Here is a 21,982-nt window from a genome sequence, read left to right on the forward strand (position 1 = left end):
TGTTTGAGTCCTTAAATATTATTATTTAATATTTACAAGGTTAATGTAAAGGTTAATTAAAGTTTGGTCCCTTAATTTTGTCAAATGGATAGTTAATTAAGGTACAAAGACTAAATTGTCAAAGTTGTAAAAGTTTATCGCTATAGATTTTTCAATAGCTGAAGGACCAAAGGAAAAATTAGCCCATTTTTAATGTGACAATCGAGGCGGATATTCATTGGAATCCACCAAAATTGTTAATTATGTTTAACATTAACTTAATTAAGGTTTGATTAGTTAATTATGTTTAATTAAAGGTCAATAAAGTATAAAAGACAAAAGTTAATTATGTTTAACATCTTCTTCTTCTTCTTCTTCTTCTTCTTGAGCAAACGAGAAAAAAAATAGGGTTAGGTAAGCTCAAACTTTTGATTATTAATAGGTGAGTTCAATTTAATCATTTTCTTGTAATTTTATATTTTTGAGGTAGTGGGAACTTGATTTAGCAGTTCATGTACCAATTTGTAAAATTGTTAAAGTTTATAAAAGTTTCTATTGATAAATTCTTGAAGCAATTGATATTAAATTGTTAGATTTTAAGTTTAGAAGTGAAAAGATTAGATTGTAAATTGTAATTGCTAGTTATTGAACATAAGAACTAAAGTGTATAGATTTCAAAATTGATGTGAAATTTTGTAATTATACATAATATAGGATTATAGAAGGATATAATTGAGATCGGTTTCGAAATCGAAGCTCAAATTTGAAAGATATTACATTTTCAATTTTAGGGGCTAAATTGAATAAAATGTAAAACTTTAGAGACATTTGAAAAATGAAATTGGATTGATTCATGCATTCGGTAGGATTTTATAAAATTTTTGGGAATTGATAAATTGAATTGAATTATTGTTTAGATCAAGAATTGAGCCAAACCAAAAATAACCGAGGAAAAGATAAAATTATCGATTAGTCCTTACAAATTCGACTTGTTTGTTGATTTGACTAGTTAAGTTAAGTCGGATCAAAGTGGAAGCTCACACTATTCCATTTTTGATTCGGTTGTCTTTCAAACGTTTTAAAGTTCGGTTATGTGGCATGTACATAGGTGTTCATATGTGTTAGCTTGGAATGTAGTTCGAATCTTATCTAATGTTTGATATTTAGGAAGGTTAATGCCAACATGTATATGTATGTTTGGTAACATGTTATGGATTTGTGAATGGCATTAAAATGGTATGTTTAAGTATGAAATAATATGGTAAAAATGATGGCATTGGATGGCTAGGTGAATGGTTGATTAAGTTAAAGTTGATTAAGTTTAACTGATATGTTTTGATGCCAAATTATGCCTTTGGATTGGTTGATTTATAATGATTAAATGAAATGTTGGAATGTGTTTTGGTATATTTTGTATGAGAAAAGTTTGGCAAACATGCACCAAATGTGAAATTGGTTAGGTTGACATAGAATAAGTACCAAATGGTAAAAGATGTACCAAAAACAGAGTCCACGTCGCGATGTCGGGCGATGGTTGTCGCGACGAGCTCTGGACTTCAGGCTGCGACGTGATGAGGAACCCCGTTGTCACAACAAGGCCAAGTTAGTATGTCACGTCGCGAAGAGGAAATCCCTCACGTCACGACGTCGACCTAAAGATTTAAGGCTTTTAAAAATTGGTCATTGTTCCATTTCAGGCCAACTTTAGAGCATATGTAGGTTTGTATAAGACTCGAGAAAGGTGGTGTATCATGACTATGGTTTAAAATGTTTATGTTTGCATGTATTGCGTTGTGATTTGAATGTTAAATGTTTATAGTTGCTTCAGCAACAAATGTGACATCCTGTAGCTCGGACCCGATGATCGGGTCAGACAAGGGGTGTTATAGATTTATTGTTACTTTTAAAGTTTAATATAATTATATACTATTTACAATATATTTACATAAATTAAATACTTAACAATTTACATTTTATTTTTATTTAAATATTATCATATAATTATATTGATTATTAATGTCTGTTTCATTATAAATTTGGACTTTTTCAAGTTTTAGATCAAAACTATCACAAACATGAGCTTGGATTGATCTCAAGCCCAAGTTGATCTTAGGCTCAAATTAACTCGAGCTCAAGCTTTCTTGGATTTAGATTTTTCTCGAATTTAGATTTTTTTGAGCTCAGGTCATTATAGGTCCGGATTTTCTTGAACACGGATTGTTACGGTCTTAGACCGGCACGAGCGGGCTTTCAAGCTCAAGCTTATTTTTTCAGCTCTACTAAAAGTATATGTTTTTTAAAGATAACTTGACATCTATGAGTGTTAAGGTTCTTTATTTTTTGTGACTGGCCAAGTTTCTTGAGCCCTCCGGGATTAAGGAGGAGATTATGGAAGGAATCTAGACATCAAAAGGAACCTGGACACCTTTTAATGCCCATATTCTTTCTAGAGTCCCCTCTCTAATCTCAAGGTGTCGAAATCATGATTTCCTTAAAATTTAAATGCATTTCAATACCTTTAGTTGTCAATGTCCATTTAGATTTTGGAAAATCTTAACCCTAGTTGTTAAGTTTTTTTTTAAAAAAAAAAAACAATTAGAGAAATGGAAAATTAAAACGGACTATGATGCCCTTGAGGGTCAAGATTAATTTAAAAATCCTAATAGAAAATATTTTAAAAAATTAAACAGAACTAAAAATTCATGGTGTCGAGATCCATTTAAATAGTTTATCTCACTTGTTTATTTCTCATATAAAACTAAAAACCATTTATATTATAAATTATCTACATACTTATAAATCTCTAACCCAAATTCTAAAATTTTAAACAGTTGTCTCCTTATTAAGATTAGAAGAAGTACATGTGACTCAATATGCAACAATGGATGAAAATCAGATGTCTCGATGTCACAATAATATGAGAATAGAAGCCCACAAATCTATTTTGTGATCACTTACATGATTTTGGTTTCTATCACATTTGGGGGTATGACTTAATGCTAGCATTCATTTCTTCTCTAGTTGTTAATTGTATGATGTTATCAAATTCGAGCCTATGATGATTTGAGCTCGAGAAAATCTGAGCAAAAATGCTCTCTTTTTCCTTTTTTTGTCTCATTTTGAAAAAAAAAATGGGTGGTAAAAAAAATCAAAGTTCACTAAAATTAAATGTATGCTCCATATTTGACCCTTTTTCATTAATCACATCCAATGGATCACATTCATCTAAAACATACAATATCTCATCAAAATAATATTTCCAATATAAGATTCAAGTGAAATAACCAAAATGCTTTTTTATAGAAAAATTGAACAATAACCCCTTTTTACCTTATTAGACTTTCTTCACATCATATAGGTACCGATCAAACTCAAAATTCATCAATCACATTTAATTTCTAATATAAGTCCATGGGTGGTAAAAAATACACGTTTCACGTTAAAAATGGTAAAATCACAAATTAATCCACGTACTTTCAAATATTTTCCAATTTACTCCGAAAATGATTTTCATCGCATATATTCATTTTCCAAGTCGTTCTCTTGTCAAATAACCGTTAATAACTCACATTTTCTCTTTCTTTCTTTTTCAAATTGTATATTTGTCAACCTTTTCAAAAATTTCAATTTGGTCCTTTTTTCACTTTCACAAAATTTTCATTAATTTCCATCTCTAATATAAATTTTATTCCTTAAGTATTATTTTTATTCGACTCAATTCCATATTCTTCAAATGTTAACAAATCCCAATCACGAATTAGTACCAAATATACCGAAAATTTTGGAGTGTTACATATTTAAGTAATTCTCTCTTTGGAGCGGGATTGGGTTAATCATTTGTTTATTATTCGATTGAAATGTGAATTGAGTGTAGATTAAATTTGGACTCCACCTTTTTCATGTTAAGTAATTAATTTTAAGTAATAATTAAAATGATTGTTGTCTAATAGCTAAAATATAACCTCAAATAGTTGTAACAAGAAAGAAACAAACTAATTTAGTTTGTACAATTTTGAAGACTAAACTTCACACAACTTTTATGGCTACCAGAATTGACTATTTAAAATATAAAAAATATTAGATTTGATTTAGTCTAGATTAATAATACATTGGATTGAACTCAATATGAATCAATTTTATACTGTTCATGGATTAATTTACTACGTTTATTGAGTACTTACCTTGATCCTTTGTAAGTGAAGGATTATGTATGTATGACTTAAATGCTTTGATACACTAAAACCTATGTGTCTCAAGAAGTAAGAAAAACATTGGTATATTGGGTATGTAACTTGTACATGATGTAGTTTCACTTACATATGGTGGAATCGTAGCTTATATAAAAGTTAATAATATCCTCTCAATGATATTATTTGATTTATGAAAATAGAATATGCACATGGGTCATTTATCTTTGAAAATGATTTAGTCATTATTTAGAGGAGTGATGATCATTTTCATTATCGAATATATAATGGAACAATGAGATAAAAGTTAACAAATTAGGTGTATGGATCTAATATTAACAAGCCACTAATATCAAATAAGATTAATACACAAATGAAATCAAACATAACTTTTGTAGTTATATATATATATTATACTATATTAAAGTTGTTGAGTATTTTTTTGTGTCCATCTTTTAAAGGGGTTTAAATTCTCTATTTATATTATACGGTCCCTATTCTTGGATGACATCCTAGGTAGGCCCCCATGCATGCCAACACATGCCCTATTATAAGATTAACACGTGTTCACAATGTACGGATTCACCTGCATGATGGTGCGAATCCAACCCGTGCGAGTTCATGTGAGGATGTGAACTTATCACGTGTGAACTATGTAGGCTTATGGGTTAGTCCCAGTCGAATAACCAGGTAGCAGGTTGATAATAGCAAACACAACAACAAAAGTCATTTTATTGAAATGTTATAATGAAACTGAAAATAACTCGATAAAAAATTTATAAAAGGTTACAATATAAAACATCAACAAAAATAAATATAAATTAATAATATTTATTTCATAAGACTTTTTCATTATTTACATGAACCGGTTTGAATCAACTGAAAGACTCACCTATTTAATCACAAATCCAACTCTTAAAAGGTTTGAAAACAAAATAAAAATAAACTTATGAGTCACGAGTCGGAGCTCAAATCCGATGCACATAAATTAGGCGATGGCCCTGATCTCAATTCCCTGGAAAATGAGACCACCTTTCCAGTTACCGCCCTCAATCTCCAAAGCACTCATTTCCAATTCCCAAGCATTCATGCATCCCTCATTGAAGAACTCACCCATCTCAACCTCTAACCACCCATCTACTCTAGCCTTTGGGAACTGAACATCATTAGGTGTCAGTTGTAGGTCTATTGGAATACGGTCTCTTTCTAGTTCCAAATAGGCAGCTCTTTTACTACCTTCAGTGCCAACAACTCCAACACTAAGTTTCACTGGATAAAATTCAAACCCGTAAACATTACGTACTTTGTATACAAGGTAAGCCTTGTAGTGCGTCTTGGGTGAAAGCATGCACACACTAATCTTGCCGCAGATTTCAAACCAACAAACACTAATAAGTTTCGGTACCTTTTCAAACCTATTTTAACATCAAAATGTTTTACATGTTACGAGTAGTGGATTCAAATATTTGAATATGTTATCGACAAAAACAAAGCGAATTTAGATAATAAATATTCAATGATCAATATTAATATCCATTTTGAATCTGTTGCAAATAATAATTAAAATAAATGGATCCGAATAATATCCGAAGTCGCAAAATGTAAATTCATTGCCATTCCTAAATCCAACGGCAAGGGGGAAAGAGAGACCTGGCCTCGAGTATACGAACCCAACTCCAATACGTTGGAGTGTTAACCCATTCAATGTAGAGTTCCTTGGGTGATAGCATGTAACATTTCTTGCCACTCGCTTTTTCCAACCAAAAACTCTGTTTCATCAATGCCAACAATATTTGCTAGAATTAAGTTACATGCAAAGGAAAATGAAAACATAAACAACCAAAACATTGCATGATAAGTTAAGAGCTTCCTACCTTTGTTACTTGCCTATTTTACTTTTCCAAAAAGATTTTCAATATAAATTGGAAACATTAAACATAATTTTCATATAAATAAAAATCACATATCTTGTTAATTTAATTATTTAAATTTGCTCTTTGTTTTATCCAAATTCACTTTTTGCCTTCAAAAATTAAAAGAAAAAAGAACCACAAGAATAAAATAGTTGCTATTTTTCCACATATAAAGGAAACAAACCATATTATCATGAAAGGCAAATAATATATTTCAAAAAAAAAAGTTCAAAGTTCAAAATAGTAATAATGTTGGACAAAGGCAATATGTGATTTTTCATAGGGCGGGCTACTTGCTCAGGTTTGAAGGCCTACTCGAAATTTAGGAGGGTTTGGGTAAAAATATTAGACTCGAAAAATGAGTTTAAGAAAAAAGTTAGGCCCATTTAAAATATAATTCAAGCTCGGTCTTGAACATTCAAGGTCTGAGCCCAACTCAGCCTGACTTATTTTTAAGTTTATAATATTTTATATTATGTTATTTTTATATATTATCTAATTTAAAACATATTAAAAAAATAATGTTAAGATGAGTATATAAAGAAATTCAATAAATAAAAATTTTATAAAATTATTAAACATTAAAATAATATAATATAAATATTTAAAAAAAATTAAAAATAATATGAGTGGGCTTAAAATAGGCTTGGGTTAATCTTTTGCAATTATAAGCGGGTTTAGGCAAAATTTTAAACCCATATTTCGGGTCAGGGCGAGCTTGGGCAAATATAAAATATGTTAATATCATGCTTAGGCCTGACCTAAACCCGGCCAGACCCAACCTATGAACACCTCTGTATTTACTGTATAATTTTGCTTTTAGAATATGAAGCATGTATCTAAATTTCATTTTTGGGTTAAAAATTTAAAAATATTAACTTATCTGTCCTAAATGTAAATTAAATTATATAAAAATGCTAAGGAATTTTTCAATACAATTTAAAGAAGAAAAAACCTAAAGGAGAGACAGAGAAAGGACGAAATTACCTTCCGTCCACCTTCAATGAGGACAGGATTTCCGCCTAGACTAAGATAAATATCTTTCTTGGAAGAGAAAGAGACCAATGTGGGAACTAAATCCTGGTATTGACATGGCAACAAGCTTTCCCAAGCAGTATCAGATTCAGCAGCCGACAATCTGTAAATTTTATTATTATCCGTAATTCAATTGGTATTCTAACAAATAATAATTTAATCATATATATATATATATATATATATATATATATATATATATAAACTCACGAATCCAAGCCCAAGTTTGAGTCACATAGATTAGGCGTGACGGCCCTGATCTCAATCCCCTGGAAAATGAGACCTCCCTTCCAATTACCGCCATCTATCTCGATAGCAGTCATTTCCAATTCCCCATCACAAGCGCATCCCTCATTGAAGAACTCACCCAACTCAACCTCTAGCCACCCGTCTACTCTAGCCTTTGGGAACATCTCGTCTTCAACTGGTGTAGATTGTTGCTCTGTTAGAACATGTTCTGGATCCAAATACGCAGTTCGCATACTACCATCAGTTCCAACAAGTCCAACACTAAGATGCACAGGATAATAGTCAAACCCATAAACATCATGTACTTTGAAAACAAGGTAAGCCTTGTAGAGTGTCATGGGTGAAAGCCTGGAGATACTAATCTTTCCACGGATTTCAAACCAACAAACACTCAGGAGCTCCGATACCTCTTCAAACCTATTTTAATATCAAAATATTTTAAGTGATAGCAACAATAGAAAATGAGTTGCTAGATAAAGGAATGTGAAGGGAAAGAGGAATTTTGGATTATTGATATGAATAGTAAATTTAGATATTTAAATATTAAATAAAGTAAATTCAGATAATAGATATTCAATGATGGATACCTATGTCAATTCTGAATCTACTACCAATAATGAGTAAAATAAATAAATTTAAATATTATTCAAATTTGTAATATCCAAATTCTCGAAAATGTATATGAGATATTCTCAAATATCAAAATATACACTATTCATTTTAATCCCTGAATCCAACGACGAGGAGGAGAGATAGACCTAGCCTCGGGTATAGACACCCATCTCCAATAAGTTGGGGTGTTAACCCATTCAATGTAGAGGTCTTTGGGTGACAGCATGTAACATTTCTTGCCACTCACTTTTTCCAACCAAAAACTCTGTTATATGCAAAGAACAAAAGGATTAAAAGTAAAAATAAACAACATAAAGGAATTGCTAAAAAAAAAATTCAAGCAATAACCAAGGGCCAAATTAGAAAATTTTTTTGGAGGGAGGGGCGAATTCAATTGTATATTTTATTATAGTAAAAATACAATTTTATCATTTTGAGATGTCAAAATGTAATTTTATCAAGCTTACTAAAAAAAGAATAGTATAATTAGCAAAAGAAACTAAATCCCAACTGGTTCAATATAAATTAAAATCATAGTGAAATAAAAGTTGATTTAATGTGCAATTATATACATGAACTTTCATTTTGTATAATTTTATACATGAAATTTTGATTTAATCCAATTCGTAGGCTATTAGCATAATTATTGATATTACATCATTTTATGTTTATATATTGCATATATAATATAATTATATTTATTTAATATAAAAATAAATTAATGTATTTATTTCTTTAACGTGTATGATTCAATCAAAATTAAAGTTTCATGTACATATTTGAAACATAATTAGAGTTTCACGTGTATAATTGCACCAAATTACAATTCATGTATACAGTTGCACATTAAATCAAAATTTATGTATAAATTTAAAATTTATATCTTTATTTATAAAATATTTTAATTGAATGATTCAAGTAATAATATAGATAAGAAAGAACATTAAACATATTAATTTAAAATTAATTTTATAACTCTAATAACTTAACCCGATTAAATTAAAATTAAAATTTTTTTAAAAATAATTTTCACTCTTAAAAAATTCAAATTATCAAGTTATACGTCTTAAATGGAAATTAAATTACATAATAATTCTATGGAATATTTCATTGTAATTTGAAGAAAGTAAAAAAAAGTAAAGGAGAGAGAGAGAGAGAGAGAGAATGAAATCACCTTTCGTCCACCTTCAATGAGAACAGGATTCTCACAGAGGCTAAGATAAAGCTCTTTCTTGGAAGAGAAAGAGAGAGACGAGGGAATTAAAGCTTGGTATTGAGATGGCAAGAAGCTTTCCCAAACAGCGTCGGATTCAGCAGCCAATTTAAATATAGTTGAAACAATCGACAATCTACAGGCATCTCGAGGGGAGGTAAAGGAAATGATGGTGGCGATACAATCTTGTGGAAGAGCATTAAGGTTGAGAGTGTCGATGCTAAGCTCTCCATTCCCTCCTTCTTCCATTTCAGAAACTTTAGATTTCATGAGATCCAGTCAAAATTAGAAAAAGGAAAAACCGTTTGGGATTAAGCGTGAGAATTGCGATGGGATGTGAAGGATATATATATATAGATGGAAAAATAAGGAATAAAAAATCTCTAATTAAAGTCAAGTCATTCACTTTTGGTTATAAATTTAAAATTGGAAGGTAATGCGTCTCAATCGGCAATGAAACCTGTATCTTATTCCTAAAAGGTGCTTTATGTGTTGGGTCATTCATATATGTCTTAAGGTCTGAAAAAGTACGAAGAATTTAAGTAAAAATATAAGTACGAAAATTAGGTTTAAAAAAAAAAGATTCGTCTTTTAAATTGGCTGAGTCTTGAGTAAATTTTTTGGTTTGAGATTCGGGTGCCTGAATTTGTCTAAATTTTTTTCATTGTTGTTTACTACTATTTTGTTGTCGTTTGTTGGCATTTTGATGTTGTTTTGTTGCTATTTTGTTATTATATTGCTCCTATTTTGTTATTGTTGTTTGGATATTGTATAACTTTTGTTTTATTATTAATTTTACTACTATTTTGGAGGTATTTGTTTGTTAAGTTGCAACTATATTAGTGTTATTTAAGTATAAAAAGTTTTTTTAATGTATTTTTAATTTGTTAAGAACATTTATTTTAATACTTTTAATGTATTTGATGTATTATGTTTTTAAAATTTATTTTTATATAAAAATGATACAAAAATTTAATCTACGCATGCTGGGCTGGACTTTGACAAAATTTTAGAACCATTTTTCAAATCGGGCCAAGTTTAAACCTAAAAACGAGTCTAAAGCTTTATATTAACGCGACCTAACCCATAACCAGACCTATTGCAAGTTCTAAATTTTGCAAATCACCTCCCAATTAATTTTTAATTTACAATAGGACTAATACTCCACCAATTCAAATGGTTAGTAATTATAGAAATTGGACCGACACCCTAATCACATTCTCTAATCTTTAGAGGGAATGTAAAAATTGAGTAACATATATAGAGTGATTAACCATGATAATTACTATTATTTAAATCTCTGATTAAATATGTCACGAGTTAATCGAGTACTATTTTAATTAGGAAAATTATGAAAGTGTTTTCAGTAATTAAAACGAATTATATTTATACATTAACAAAATATTAATTTTACTACTGATAATATATCAACTTTATTTGCATTCTTATTAATATGTATAAATGGTACTTTTTATATATTGTGTATAAACTAGTTTATATATAAATAAATTATTTCATCTCTCTTACTACAATAAATCTAGAACGAACTTCTTATAAGTACACTACAATTCTTTTCTCTTTTTTCAATCTGTCACTTCTACTCTCTTTATCATTTTGATCATTCACTCGAAAGAAATGAATAAAAGAATCGGTTTTTCTGCAAAAGGCAAAGACAATAGGGCTTTAGTTGTCAGAGCCATGAACGACGATGTTCAAGACACTCCTGCTGTGATACCTGCTCAACAATTGGAAGTTATCAGTGCACCTATTGTTTCCTCTCATGATGATCGGATTTGACCTCTCTTGGATGTCGTGGAAAAACTTAGGAATTTGACGGTGATGAAAGGAGGGATTCAACTATCCACCATTGTTGTGGTTGGTGATCAATCTTCAGGGAAATCCAGTGTACTTGAATCTCTTGTAGGTATTAACCTTCCCAGGGTACAGGGGATATGCACTAGAGTTCCTCTCATAATGAGGCTTCAAAATCATTAGGCATCGGCACCGGAGTTTTCGTTGGAGTTCAATGGTAGAACTGTCTCCACGGATGAAGAAGACATTGCCAATGCTATAGTGGAAGCGACCAATGAGATTGACCCTGGTTGTTAAAAAGAATATAGTTCCTGATTTAACAATGGTTGATCTACCTGGTTTCACTCGAGTCCCAGTTCATGGGCAGCCTGAAAATATCTATGAGCAAATTAGAGATATCATCATGGACTATATCAAGCCTGAGGAAAGCATTATCGTCAATGTTTTATCCGCATCTGTTGATTTTTCAACATGTGAGTCCATTAGGATTCCCGGCAAGTAGACAAGACGGTGGTCCATACACTTGCTGTCGTAACGAAAGCCGATAAATCACCTTAAGGATTGCTAGAGAAAGTTACAGCTGATGGTGTTAACATAGGGCTCGGTTATATATATGTGTGCAACCGTATTGGTGATGAGTCATACGAGGAAGCAAGAATCGAAGAAGCAAGGCTGTTTCAATCACATCCTCTTTTGTGGGAATACCAGTATTGGCTCAGAAGCTTGTTCAAATTCAAGCTACAATAATATCAAAATGTTCGCCAGAGATCGTACGAAAAATTACTGAAAAATTGAATCACATCATCTCGGAGCTAAAGAAAATGCCAATGTGTTCGTCTTCCCCAGCGGAGGCAATGACGGGGTTTATTCAGATTATTGGCGCAGCTAAGGAGTCGATGCAGAAAATCCTTGTTAACGGAGAATTTGAAGAATATCTGGATGAGAAAAGGATGCACTGCACAGCTAGGCTAGCTGAAATGCTCAACAATTTCTCTGATGATCTTCAGAAAGGTTCCCAATATAACTTATCATTCTCAACAAACTTTTTGATGGATGAAATACTCGTTTTGGAGGAAGCTAAAGGTATTATTCTGCCAAATTTTCTTCCAAGAACAGCATTCTTAACTATTCTGTAGGAGAAAGTGAGAGAAATTTCCAGCAAGCCAGTTGTATTCATGAGCGAGGTGTGGGAATATTCGGAGGATGTTGTTATAAATGTGTTGATGAATCATTCCGAGAACTATCCTAAGCTTCAGGCATCGAGCAAAAGAGCAATCCATAATCTGACATTGAAGTGTGAATGGGGCCAAATGGTAGTGGCTTCCAGCATATTGTGGAGGAGTCACCTGTTGTTGCAGCCAAGCGTGAGAAGTTGAACAGGAGCATAAGCTTGGCGAAGGAGTCTAAGGATTACTGATAAGCTTGGTAATTAGCATTAATGGTTTACTTTGAAGGACCAGCTCTAGGTTTTCTGGGTTTTTTTTTTTTTAAATGTTGTCTGGTAATGGAAAATGAAATTTAAGTTTGTTATGAATGAAACTCTTGTCCAAAATATATATATATATATATATATATGCTTTTCCTACTGTTGGTAATGTATGAGTAGCATATAAAAATACAAACATATTTACAAGCACATCTCCCACAAACAGAGACATTATAGGAAGCTTTGACAATTTAATTAAAGTCAGAGGTGCCTAAAACTAAAACCATACCTTCACTTCACAATTACGATTGTGAATGAATTAATGGAGCCAAATGGTAGTGGCATCCAACTCTAGTTTATGAATACATTTTCAAAAAATAACTAATTATTATTTATTTATATTTTAAGTAATATCATATTCTTTATTTATATTAATTATTAATATGTCGGTTTAATTATAAATTTATATTTTTCCAGACTTTGGGTCAAATTTATCTCTAGATCAATCTCAGACTCAAATTTATTACCTGTTCTGTTAGCTCTACACAAGACCAAAATTAACTTAACAAAAAAAAAAAGTCCAAATATCAATACAACTAAAACATAAAGAGACATTACAAATGGAAATTGAACACCTGAAATTCCTCGGAGGTGGAGCCAACACACGATCCGAATCAAATCAACAGAGACTTGTGCACGGAACATGTTAGATAATAAAAGCATACTAAGCTTAAATTCAACAACATATAATCATTACGACATGAATTCAGACCACAAATTACAACATTTTTATAATTTTCTTAATCATTTACGCCACGAATCATTTATTCTCATAATTTTCAAAGACTACTACTCATACTTATTACCAAATACTTTGCTCATACACAACATTCAATTTTATTATAACATAGTTAGATTGTAGCCTTTATTAATCAAGCATGAAAATCTTGGATACATGATACTCCTAAACACATCAAGTTACACATGAGTGCCATAACATAAATGAAACCCCATTGTGAGTAATAACACAACTTCCAACCCAACACACCATACAAGTGCATAGCACTAAAACACCCTCCAATCACGAACATGTATAAGATCTAACAAGAAAACCCTCCCAGCACACCAAAAACTCCTGGGCGCATTAAGCTAATCTAACAATAATCACAAAAGAATTAAGCTCATTATACCATAGCATCCCAACTATACCTGATCACATTCCAAGATTGTTTAATAAGGCTGTTTTAACAATTTAAGCATATTTACTAATAATAATAAGCATCGAAAGCATCACCTTGACACTCACATATATCAGTACTCCTAAGTTTCATACAAAAGCATGCTCAACCTCAACAAAACATCTCAAATGTGTAATTGACTCATGCTTCCATAGTTCTAAGACTTTCTCCTTCCCCTTAGCTTTGGAACTTTCTCCAATCTCATTAACTTCATTTTCAAACCAAAACAGTAGAAAGGGTTCGTAAAATCATAATTCAACCATTGAAACACTTAGAATTACTGAAGCAACGCAATTCGATGAAGCGAGATTCCATTTCGTTTCCTAATATTCGCAAGAGAACTCTTTCTACCCCCAACCAAAGCTAACCAAATCTAATTCCTATCGATTCAACTGTGATTCAAAGTCTATAACTTTATCAAAACTCCTCTAGAAATCAAGAAAACCTCAACACAACTCACTTTCTCTCTCTAGACTGTTTAATGACAACCCTCCAAAACTCAACTTAAATTCCAAATAAATATGAAATTTCCTATTCCCACATGATTCTAGAATTAAAACCATTGAGAAACTAACTAAAAAACAACACAAAACCAAAGTTCTCTCTAGCATTGAAAAATGACGAAAATGAATATCTAAAAAAAAAAAAAGATTAATTCTTGAAAGATCTTCAATCCTAAGAGCTTAAAATGATTTAAAATCTCAAAACCATTAAATCTTTAACCTCATTTCGTTGAAAATCATCAGGAATAGAAAATCTACCTTTCTTGGAAGCTAACGTGAAATGCACAACGGAAGAAGAAAATTTGATATTCAAGCTTGTAAAACTAAAAAGAATGATAAAAATTAGTAACAACATAAATTTACCTTGCTGGAAATTGATTGATGGAGCCAAATATTGAAGAAAATGAATACAAAATTTGAGAAATGTGTTTGGTTGGAAAATTGAAAAATGATCGGGAGAATGGAAACCCCTATAACTGTTCCCTCCAACCACTTTTACCCATTGGGAAATTTGCTAACTCATCCTTGGTCTAATAACCACTCTAGTCCTTCTTATGAATTAAAACTAACTTCTCGTTATTTAGACATTGACCCAACAAATTTTGCTATTGTTGCAATCTAGTCCATAGGCCATAGATTCTAACTCCTAAATACTAACTAATCAATGCAATCCAATAACACAACTAACAAATTAAAAATATTTTAAATCCGCCACCTTGCTTATTCCTAAAAATCTCTTTGTTTTATATCTTAAAATGGTTCGATTTAATAAGTTTACCACTGAATCGAACTTTTTGTCACGAGGAAATTTGAGCGCGTTATACCCCCAACTTTTACTTTTTTTTTTAAGTGTTAAGGTGAAATTATGTGATATATCACCTCCAATGTGTAATTATCTGGTCATTAAAAAAATGACGTGTAAATAGAGAAAAAACCATGTGATTGAACTTAAAGGACATAATGGAAAGTGTTAGGCCAAAGAACTAAAAAAGAGAAAAGCAAAAAGTAGAGGGATCAATTTTGATAAATAAAAATAGAGGGCCTAAATTTGCACAAATAAATAAGTATAGAGACTATTCACATAGTTTTACCTATAAAAACAAAAGGACAATTTAATAATAATAAAACAACAAATTTTAGTTTTGGTAATCTAAACGTTTAGATATCCTTACATTGGTTAAAATACCTCATTTAAAAAGAAAATATAATTTATTACACTTACTCTATGGGTAAAGAAACTAAAGGTAAAAGTTAATTAAGTCTAACTCAATTGATATCGGTATTGTTGTTAGTATAAGAGGACACGAGTTTGAGTGCGCTAAAGTACATTATCCTCCTCTAATAAAATTAATGTTAAAAACTTAAAAAAATTAAGTGGTTTTAATATAAAATTATTTTTGAAATGAATATATTAAAATTTAATTTTCATTTTTATTTTAAAATCACAATACTATTTTGTTAGTATAATCTTTATGTAATTTAATTAAAAGAATCTAATTTAGAAATTAAGATTTTAATTTCCATTTAACTTGATATAAATAAAAGAAAAACTATGATGTCCATAAGCAATGGCAAGCATTTACAACAATATTTATAGGTAAAAATACTTGCATTTTGTTTTTCCTATTCAAAAAATACTTGCAATTTATAGGTAAAAATTTTCATCCCTTTTGTAATGCCCCTCGTCCGACTCGATCACCGGGTCCGAGTTACAGAATGCTACAACCATTATCGGGCAATTACACCGAAAACATAGTGAATACTTTACATAAACCATCAAGCAGTACCTAATTATAATAATTATTTAACGAGGAGACTATCTGAGATTCAATCGAACTTCTGGGAACTTAATTGTTGATCCGAGCATGAATAGTGCTAGTTTGTAAACTTTCAAAATTTTGGAATAGGCATCGATACATCTTGTAGGTACCAATACCAAATCTTACTTCGATGTTTGAAAAATTCATCTTTAAAACACAAGTATCTATACTTGGCATAAGGTACCGATACTAATGTAAATGCATCGATACCAATTTATAGTATAGATACCATTTTACAATTCTGTTTCTTTTGTAATAGTTAATCAAAAGCCAAATGTATCAATACCATTTTGAAGTATTGGTACCTTGATATAGTAATGGTACCCATACCATTTTTACATTTTGTTTAAAAATCTAATTGCACTAAAATGTTAAGTATCGATACCAGGTATCGATACTTTAGTACCAAAATGGTCTAAAACTTCCATTTTGTGCTCATTTCATGCCCAAACCAATCTTGATTCAAAAGATGACATTATACACTTAAAAGATTCACAAAACTAGCCAAAATGCAACCATTTCATCATTTAAGCATTTTCATAAACAACCAAATCAACATGCCTTAATTTGGCACCAAAAACACATCAGACAACAAATTAGAACACAACTACTTTTCCATGCATTCACACCATTCAATCAATACATCAAAATTTGCTATCCCTAGGCTCAAAGCATACCATTGTACCATCAACTATCATTCATGAAGACTCACAAATATGATTCATTATATTGCCAAAACATTCATTTATACACCTATGTTTCATACTATTATCAACCTAACATTAACATTCATACAAGGTTTATCAACCTCCAAAATTAACCTTCAAATTAGTAAAATATAAAGGATTCTCCTAGGTACATGCCATAAAGCTAACAAATAATTTCACCAACTTTGAGGAGTCCAGAATTACGGCTGGTTGCTGATGTCAATAAGAGGATCACGATCGAAACCTAATGCGTACGGAAAATAAACCAATGGCTGAGTAATCAACTCAGTGGTATTTCTATAATTCAATAATTAATAAGAGCAAGATAAAAAAGGCATTCATGGATTTCACCAAAATTTAATAATTCACTAAGTGCACCATTATGTCTTATAGATTTGTTTAAGCAAGTGTTGTTAATCGATTCAACAACTTACCGCATTAGCTTACAACATCCCAATTCTCAACTATTCTTACAAAATATTAGTTTGTGTCTAGCGCTCATCGATGTATTTGGCACCTAGTGCCTCATCGGATAAAACGAAGTATGACATGCACATTGACTAAACAACAAATCTTCAAATTTCCACAAGATTTCAATTCTTACCCAATCAATCACAATTCATAGTTCAACTCATCAATGTACCACATAGAATAATAGGTTTTAGTCCAACTCAGAGCCAATTTCATACTTCCCTCCAATGACACTATTTGCTATCCCTTTCAATTTAGTCCTTTCTTTCGGAAATCAACATTTTTATATCAATTTCATTCAACTGATCTATTACAACTAAATTCAATATTTTATCCTAAGCAGTAAAAATATACAACAATTTAAATGAGTTGAAGAATAGAAATACAAATCGAAAACTTTGAGCTATTCATCGACGGCTTTAGCTTTTCCCTTCCCTCTCGAGGAATCTGGGTCGATGTTAGCTACAGATTAACATAAACATATAACACCATCCATATACAACTAAATTCACAATCACTTGTCATTTTATACAAACTTTTCATTTTATTCAATTTAGTCCCTAAAATCGGGACTAACACAACTTTCAATTTAGAGCTCCAAATTTAATTCTTATTCCACTATAATCCATTAGAGACCTCCTATTTTTGATTTCTACATAAAATTTTATAATTCATTCAATTTGGCCCCTAATGTACTAAATTATCAATTAACTTCACAATTAAGTCATTTTTCACCTCAAAGCTTAAATTCCATCAATTTAACACTTAAACGTCAAGAAAACAATAATGATAACTTTCTAAAACTTCAACAGTTTTGTAAATTGATACACGAGCTAGTTAAATTAAGCTCCCATGATCTAAAAAATATAGAAATTACAAGAAAATGACTAAATTGAACTAACCAATTAAAACTTTGAAATTCAAAACCCTAAGGTCGATTCTCCTTCTCCCTTTTCTTGCCGAAATCCGTTTGGAATGGATGAAGAGAAGAAATGTTCTCTTTCCATCCACTTTGACTGTTTTTATTATTATTACATTTTATATATTTATTAATTTACCATTTTAACCTTATTATAAACCTAACATCACTAGCTACCATCCATTATCATTTCTAAAGTGGTATAATTTCCACTTTGGTCCTTAATCCATTTCTAATTAATAAAAAATTATAGTATTTAGATTTTTACCACTTTTACAATTTAATCCTTATACATTAATTAATTAATTCGGTGAAATTACCTATTTAAAATCTAATTCCTCTATAATATAACTTCGTAAATATTTTTATTAAATATTTACGGGTAAGGTTTACTGAAACAGGGTCCCAAAATCGTATTTTTTGACACCACTGATTTTCAAGTCGTTGCATCTTTATACTGTTCAAATTTGGTTGAGCTAACATAATAACTAGACAGTAACATATAGCATGCCATGTGTACCACTTGCTGACGTATAGGGATCGATTTTTATTCATAAAATTGGATGAAATTTTTAATAAATGGATCAGTTTGCTTATTGATTTAACGTGGAGGGATTAATTTGCCCATTTTTTTTAGTAAAGGCAAAATACAATCAACTTCTAATACAAAGACCTCCATAATATTTTTACCGATAACCTCTATGTCTCATATAAATATATCTTTTTTTAGAAATCCATTTTCCCAAACGAATTGTCCACTCAAATCTCCCACTTTTTTCTCCTAAAGCTCAAAGCCGAGGAAACCAAAACAAAACAAAAAACTTGAAACATTTTTGTTTCTTTGGTTTTTGTTTTGGTTTTTTCCAAAAACATGGGTTCTCAAGATCTCTTATTGTTTAATGGTTTTTCCCTTGTTCCTCCTTTTAAGAGCCCTTCAATCTCTTGAAGGCTCCTCTCACCATTTTGCACACATTGTCTCTCACAACATTGATTACAACTTTATTCATCGTTAATTTGTTGGTGTTGAAAGTCATTCGCGGTTGATATCCATCGCACAAAATGAGTTGTTTCCCTTGTTTCTCATCACAAAAAAGCAAGAAGGAATCCAGTAGCAGAGGGGATCCCAGTCACAAATCTTTGTCTGGTGAACCTATTCAGTCAAAAGCACCTGGTATGACTTGTGCTAGCTTTTTTTTTTCCTTTAAAACTTTTGGATTATATAAGATTTCATAATTTATGTAAAAAATAATAAAAATTAATAACTTAAAAAAAATCAATTAGTTTTCATTATTAATTAATTTTCAATGAGTTTTCATTATTTATAAAAATTTCAAAATTTATATTTTTAAAAATATTATAAAGAAAGTTAAAAATTTAAAATTTTCTAAAACAATAACTTTGAGACCTAAATAAATTAATTAATGATTTAAGTTTCTGATACTAAAGTATTTGTTTTTATCTTAAATTTGACATGTTTAATTTTTTTTAATTTAAAGTTATTGTTGGTTTGTGTGAATTAAGAACCCAAAAAGGAAAACTTGGAGGCAGAAGATGGAAACATAGAGGCTCAAGCATTTACATTCCGTGAGCTAGCCGCCGCCACTAAGAATTTCCGTCAAGAATGTGTGTTGGGTGAAGGTGGTTTCGGTAAAGTTTACAAGGGGACCCTTCAGGGTACTGGCCAGGTGCTCTCTTTTCTTTCTTTATTTTATTGCAAATAAAAAATTGATAAATACCATAAACATTTATAGTAACCTTTCTTTAGATTGCATTTCATTTTTATACCTGCCACAATGTTTGATTCACCCTCGGTTGGAATTTGGAGACAGGTTGTTGCTGTGAAACAACTTGACAGGAATGCAGTGCTAGGAGACAAAGATTTTCTTGCGGAGGTTGCCAAACTCAGTCACTTACAGCATCCTAATTTGGTGAGTCTTATTGGATATTGTGCTGATGGAGATCAGAGGCTTCTGATTTATGAATTCATGCAGGAGGGTTCTGTAGAAGATCATCTACAAGGTATATATATAAACTTCTCGTTTTGTCTCTTCATTTTCATAAATGTTTCTGCTTTTGAGAAATGTAATTTCAGGCAAAAAGGCTCAAGAAAAGCCATTAGAGTGGATCCCAAGGATGAAAATAGCCTACGGTGCAGCTCAAGGTCTAGAGTATTTGCATGATAAGACCAATCCTCCAATTATATATCGTGATTTCAAGTCCTCAAACGTTTTGTTGGATGAACATTTGAACCCAAAACTGTCTGATATTGGACTAGACAAGCTTGATCCTTCAACAGACAAGATGCCTTTGCAGTCAAGGTCGATGGGAACTTATGGTTACAGTGCTCCTGAGTATTCAAGATCAGGTAGACTCACCCCTATTTCAGATGTATACAGTTTTGGAGTCGTTCTACTAGAACTTATCACTGGGAGAAGAGTCATGGACACTACCAAACCTGTTGATGAGCAAAACTTAGTTGCCTGGGTATGTAGATTTGCTTCAGTGATAGCTTCCCAATTTTCTCGTACCATCCAACTTTTAATAATTGACCATCTGCTGGTTCTTTGTTTGAAACAGGCACAACCAATATTCAGGGAACCAAAAAGGTTTCCAGAAATGGCGGATCCTTTGCTTAAAAAGCGATTCCCTGAAAGGGACTTGAATCAAGCTGTTGGGATAGCAGCCATGTGTTTGCAAGATGAAGCTACTGCCCGTCCTTTGATGAGTGATGTGGTGACAGCCTTGAGTTTTCTTTCCATGGCCAAACCAGAGATTTGTATTCCGCCTATTTCATCTAAGCCGCAATCCCAGCAGTGTGTTAATCATGAGAAGCTGAACAAACAAGATAGTGAATCAGATAACGAATCAGATCATGACGACGATGACGACGAAGACGAAGACGATGACGATGACGATGACTGCAGTAGCCGTAGCCATAGCCGTAGCAGTAGCATTAGAAGTAGAAGTATGAATAGTAATGGAGAAAGTCGTGTGAGTCGTGATTATAGTAGAAGATCCAATCATGGAAGTTCCCGTTTAAGAGAAGAAATCAGCAGCCATGGAGGAAATGTGTCTTCGAGACGAGAGCACCGCAGAAAATCAAAGCCTTCAATAAGCCAGGACTACAGCCAAGGGGCGGAGGGTTCAAGTGAGGAAGATAGAAGGAAATCAACAAAGTTATCAAGCCGCAAAAGCAGCGAATCGGCGCATGGAAATAGCAGTAAGAACCGTAGGCAATATTCTAAGAAGGTTACTAACAATCCTCGCAGCAGTAATGGAGAATCATAGGATGAAAGCCAACTACTCCACAAAAAATAAGAAAAAAGAACCTTCACAACAGCTACATACATATACATATTCAAATATTTACATGAAATCATCTCATTAAAACTTCTAAAAGAAATACATATAATTATTTATATATACATGTATGAACTGTGAATGCAATGTAGATATTAAATAATAAAATCTGAGTTAATGGGAAAGAAAAGTCTTGAAAACTTTAGGTTTTCACCATGTTTGGGTTTCATAGTATTAGTAATATTGAAGTTATTCAAGTGTATTCTCATTTAGATAACTTTTAAATGGTTTATAATTGCAATTTCAAAAGGAAAGAAGAAATTATGAAGTTGAGTTTACCGAATCACATTATACAGGGACTAAGTTAAAAAATTTATGTTTTTATTTTTTATTTATCAAAAGAAATCCTTACAGTTACTTAAAGTGATTTTTTTTTTAGTGTCAGAACTACTATTAAAATCTTCATCGTTCCAGGTTACACGCAACGATTTTTTTTCCAACATGTTAGAACACTAAGACTAAGGGTGAGTTTGGATGGGCGGTGCGTTCAGCCGTGGTTAGTGTAAAAATAGCGGTGGCGGTAAGATTAGATACTGTA

The 21,982-nt window shown here is 31.4% G+C and overlaps 2 protein-coding genes and 1 long non-coding RNA gene across 4 annotated transcripts; 1 reads left to right on the forward strand and 2 right to left on the reverse strand.

Moving 5' to 3' along the window:
* Positions 1-5,154: 5,154 nt before the first annotated feature.
* LOC105779653 (putative F-box protein PP2-B2) lies at positions 5,155-9,529 on the reverse strand. Its single transcript, XM_012603502.2, has 6 exons — positions 9,150-9,529; positions 8,122-8,240; positions 7,325-7,780; positions 7,067-7,217; positions 5,817-5,935; positions 5,155-5,581 (listed from the first exon to the last, which is right to left on the reverse strand). The coding sequence occupies exons 1-6, from the start codon at positions 9,456-9,458 to the stop codon at positions 5,155-5,157; spliced, it is 1,581 nt and encodes a 526-aa protein (XP_012458956.1). The 5' UTR covers positions 9,459-9,529.
* Positions 9,530-10,642: 1,113 nt separating this feature from the next.
* On the reverse strand, positions 10,643-14,618 carry LOC105779769 (uncharacterized). Of its 2 annotated transcripts, none has more exons than XR_008195396.1 (2): positions 14,531-14,618; positions 10,643-13,575 (listed from the first exon to the last, which is right to left on the reverse strand). It is a non-coding gene; the product is annotated as an uncharacterized LOC105779769 (long non-coding RNA). The 2 variants fall into 2 exon arrangements; XR_008195395.1 differs by having other exon boundaries at positions 10,643-13,580; positions 14,531-14,603.
* Positions 14,619-19,143: 4,525 nt separating this feature from the next.
* On the forward strand, positions 19,144-21,459 carry LOC105779766 (probable serine/threonine-protein kinase PBL25). The gene is made up of 5 exons (XM_012603690.2): positions 19,144-19,255; positions 19,606-19,769; positions 19,914-20,103; positions 20,177-20,568; positions 20,662-21,459. The coding sequence occupies exons 1-5, from the start codon at positions 19,144-19,146 to the stop codon at positions 21,370-21,372; spliced, it is 1,569 nt and encodes a 522-aa protein (XP_012459144.1). The 3' UTR covers positions 21,373-21,459.
* The last annotated feature ends 523 nt before the right edge of the window (positions 21,460-21,982 follow it).

Source organism: Gossypium raimondii, chromosome 4 (assembly GCF_025698545.1).
Source record: "Gossypium raimondii isolate GPD5lz chromosome 4, ASM2569854v1, whole genome shotgun sequence".
NCBI lineage: Eukaryota > Viridiplantae > Streptophyta > Magnoliopsida > Malvales > Malvaceae > Gossypium > Gossypium raimondii.

Coding starts and splice junctions, on each gene's coding strand:
- LOC105779653 (XM_012603502.2), bottom strand. CDS start 9,458: ATGAAATCTAAAGTTTCTGAAATGGAAGAAGGAGGGAATGGAGAGCTT. Junction 8,241..9,149: donor TCATTGAAGGTGGACGAAAG/GTGATTTCATTC, acceptor TGCATATAACAG/AGTTTTTGGTTGGAAAAAGT. Junction 5,936..7,066: donor TCATTGAAGGTGGACGGAAG/GTAATTTCGTCC, acceptor TTGATGAAACAG/AGTTTTTGGTTGGAAAAAGC.
- LOC105779766 (XM_012603690.2), top strand. CDS start 19,144: ATGAGTTGTTTCCCTTGTTTCTCATCACAAAAAAGCAAGAAGGAATCC. Junction 19,256..19,605: donor TATTCAGTCAAAAGCACCTG/GTATGACTTGTG, acceptor GTGTGAATTAAG/AACCCAAAAAGGAAAACTTG. Junction 19,770..19,913: donor CCCTTCAGGGTACTGGCCAG/GTGCTCTCTTTT, acceptor ATTTGGAGACAG/GTTGTTGCTGTGAAACAACT.